General features: G+C 38.8%; 1 protein-coding gene across 1 annotated transcript; it reads right to left on the reverse strand.

The window, feature by feature from the left end:
* On the reverse strand, positions 1-1,969 carry LOC131690139 (eukaryotic translation initiation factor 3 subunit L). Its single transcript, XM_058975682.1, has 2 exons — positions 1,811-1,969; positions 1-1,711 (listed from the first exon to the last, which is right to left on the reverse strand). The coding sequence occupies exons 1-2, from the start codon at positions 1,838-1,840 to the stop codon at positions 122-124; spliced, it is 1,620 nt and encodes a 539-aa protein (XP_058831665.1). The 5' UTR covers positions 1,841-1,969; the 3' UTR covers positions 1-121.
* Between the last annotated feature and the right edge of the window lie 1,857 nt (positions 1,970-3,826).

Here is a 3,826-nt window from a genome sequence, read left to right on the forward strand (position 1 = left end):
TCCCTAGGAAATCAATCCTTTATATCGTTATTGTGGGTGATTACAATTACAAATGAATTAAGAATATATTTGTAAAAGTGAAACTAGACGTTCACTTGCTACGGTTCTATACCGCTTCCACTCAACCCTTCAAGTTGTGCAAACGACGGTTCAAATCTTCAAATTTCATGATCTTGCGGATAAAGAAGTCGCCGTAACGGTGCGAAACTTTAGTGTCCGCAATGTGAATCATGTCCTTGTCGATGAAGAAATCCAACTCGGAACCTGACTGGAACTTGCCTTCCAAACCGCTTGCTCCCTTGGTCCAAACAATGTTCTTCATCTTATGTTTGAAGCAAAGCAAATGGGTCAACAAGTTTTCGATTTTCTGCTCGCCAATTTCGTCCTGCGGGATGTTGTCCATAAACGAGGCCAATTTCAGTAAGGGAAGTGTGGTGTATAGTTTCAAATATGAACGAATAGTTGGTAGCTCTTGTTGCTGGCGAACTTCATCCATGAATACGTTGGTTTGATGTTCCAAAGCTTCTTTGACGTAGTCGTCAACCGGTGCATCTGACGGTGGAGGAACCGGAGAAACAAATTTTGGGCAAGCAAACACAAAGAATGTGCGGAAAGTATCCAAATCACCACACTGCATTTTGTACATATTATCGTGATAGTTTTTCTCGCGTAATACTTGTTGAATGGATTCATCAATGCATTGAGGATGCAATACCAAACAAATAGCCAACAGGTGGTACATTTGATCCGTTTGCTTGTTAATCTGATCATTCTGGTACGAACGAGCACTGTATAATTGCTTAGTACGCTGGATATACAAAAGGATTGACGAAAATGTGCGAATAGCATCGGAGTAACGTCTCATCATCATGTAGGCAAATCCAACGTAATAGGAAGTCGAAATTTGGCAAGCCGGGATGTGCGAGTATTGGCTTTTCTTGTGAATCTCGATCGGTTCCAGAACTTTAATGGCCTGATGATAATCACCTAGAAGTGAATGGACACGTAACAGTCCAACTAAGCTGAAGTACCCCAGCATCTTGTAGAAAGAATGGCGACCAAATTCGCCGGCCACTTCCTCCGGATCATGACCAGCTGCAGCGGCTTCCAATTGATCTTTAATCTTTGACATCGAAACCAATGAATGGAGTACGTTCAGAATACAAAGAATATTCCAAACTTTGCTGTTATTGTTCAGCAGCGTGTCCATTTCCTCGTCGCTCTTGTCTGTTAATCTTGCCCGGTACTGTGCAAAATTTTGAAACTGATAAACAAATTCGTCAATCAATTCCCACAACCAAATGTCGGGAAGTTCCAACTGAACCGGCTCCTTTGAGGGCAGGATATAATTGAAAAAGTTGCAGTAATTATAGAACGAATTCAATCGCTGTTCCAACGACGGGCCTCCCTGAATTCTGGCGTGCAAATGGCGATAGTAAAGTTCCTTGTACAGAATCATGAACAGATTATCATTATCCACCAGATGAGCAACTTCATCCTCGCTGGGCCAAGCTTTCTTCTCGAAGTGCTGCTCGCTTAATTTGGGAAAAGTATTCTCGTACAAATTTTGAATTTCGTAGACAACACCGCCTTTGATCACACTGCAGAAATACACCAGAAACTTTTTCACATCTTCATGCATCGGATAGTAGCCTCGGTCATAAACACCGTCGTCTACCACTCCTGTGTCGTAGCCGTAGTCATCGTAGCCCTAAAAAAAGTGAATAGGTTATGTCACGGTAACATTTTACAAACAGTTTTAAGTACGAGTTACTATTATTCAGAGAAGGAAAATGGAAGAACAACTTACCCCTTCTGAGTAGTCTTCGTTAGAGTACATTTTAAGGGATAAATTCTTTTTAATAATCGAGATTTCCGTATAAACAGCTAGTAATAGAACACGCAGCAAAAGATTCGTACGTGTAAACTTGGAAAGGCAAAATTTCCAAGCAGTCTGTCAAACTTGGAGATAGATTTTGGGATCCCTGACATTCACCACAGTTTATAAACTGAGTTACCATCTGCAGATACCCAGTAAAGTTCAGTCGGAAATGAACTGGAATCCTTGCTATGCTATAAGAGATATATTATAGTGAACAAAAGTATTATACAGCCCACTGAGACATCCAAAAAATTGTTTCAAAATCGTTCAACACGGGTCCAACGATGGACGTTCGTTGAACGGTTATTTGGACGATGCCCAAATTGGTCCAACGAACGTCCTTCATTGGACGATTTTGAAACCAACCGTTCTTAGAGGGAGATGCAATGAATTTACACGGAAACGAAAAACTACCTAAAATTGAGTTCCTTTGACTCAATCTCGTGGTATCGTGGGGGAACTTAAAATTAGGTAAACCGTGTTGAAGGTAGTTTCCATTTAACCACGGCAAAAACTACAACTCATTGATAGGTTTTTTATACTCAAATTTAAGTTGAATTCACCTAATTTTGAGTTCACCCCAAACAACTCAAAAGTACCTTCCTCCACGGAAGACCTCGACTGAGTCGAATCTCTCTTTTTGTTTTTGACAACACTAATAAGTGCGAAAGCGACGCACAACTCAAAAGTAAGTTAAAAGAACTTTTCTGCAGGTTGTTTTATTTAACCGTGTACTTACAATAGACTTTTCTACGGCTCATGTACGTACACGCCACATGACACAAATACTACATCACAAGCTGGTGGAAAATAATAAACAAAGACTGCAAAAGTAAATGGGATTGTTTTCAACCAGGAAACTTCATTAGTGTTCGTGAGACCGGTCGCCAGGGTGACCAGATAGAATTCCTTAATATCGGTAGGGTCACTAAAAGTTTATCGGTAGTTATCGGTAGGCCGGGTTGTTGTCCCAAAAACGTAATGTTCACATCGTTCACATAGAATTGTAAAATACTGAAATACAGATCTCAGACCAAATCCAACCCAAAAAAAGGAAAGTTGAGTAGGATGTGTCCAAAATCAATAAAAATCGGTAGTTTTCGGTAGGTATAACAAAATATCGGTAGTTTTGCCTTGGTCGTCCGTGAATCGGTAGGGAAGACAAAAATCGGTAGGACTACCGATAAATCGGTAGGTCTGGCCACCCTGCCGGTCGCAAAGAACTCAATTTAAAACTTCCAAAATGTGCCGTGAAAATCCTGAATGAATTAATTCTGCATGTTTTGTGCAGCCATGTTGCCTGAAAGTGAACTTTTTAAGTGTTTTCACACACTGTAAATAATGTACACGTTTTTTCGATGAGATTCGACACATAAAATTTAAGTTTCAGATGACACTGAAACCTCAAGAATTTTCCATTTCTCCTTTAATGAAATTACACTTGAAAATTAAGTGTGCCACATTATGACATCATCACATTTAAATGTTAAGTGTCAGCATATTAAATCACAAATGTTTTCCCATGAGATTCATGTTTTTGACAATTGCGGCAACATTAAGTGTGAAAACACTTAAAAAGTTCAGTTTTCCAAACATCACTTTCAGGCAACATGGCTGCACAAAACATGCAGAATTAATTCATTCCGGATTTTCACGGCACATTTTGGAAGTTTTAAATTGTAAGTAAATTCATTGCATCTGTATAATACTTTTGTTCACTATATTTCTTTTATAGCATGAAGAAACTATGCTACAGAAACTTCCACTAGGACGTTCAACTTCTTGATTCCCAAACGGACGAAGTGATGAAGAGGTTTATGTTATATTCAAATTTTTATTTACATATAAGTGTATATTTCATATTCAAAAAAAACAATGAATTAAACAGAAAAATCTTAAATCTATCAGTCATATAAATAAAATGCTCTCTCCAGTTGAAAGTTA

This window comes from Topomyia yanbarensis, chromosome 3 (genome assembly GCF_030247195.1).
Source record: "Topomyia yanbarensis strain Yona2022 chromosome 3, ASM3024719v1, whole genome shotgun sequence".
In the NCBI taxonomy this organism is placed as follows: domain Eukaryota; kingdom Metazoa; phylum Arthropoda; class Insecta; order Diptera; family Culicidae; genus Topomyia; species Topomyia yanbarensis.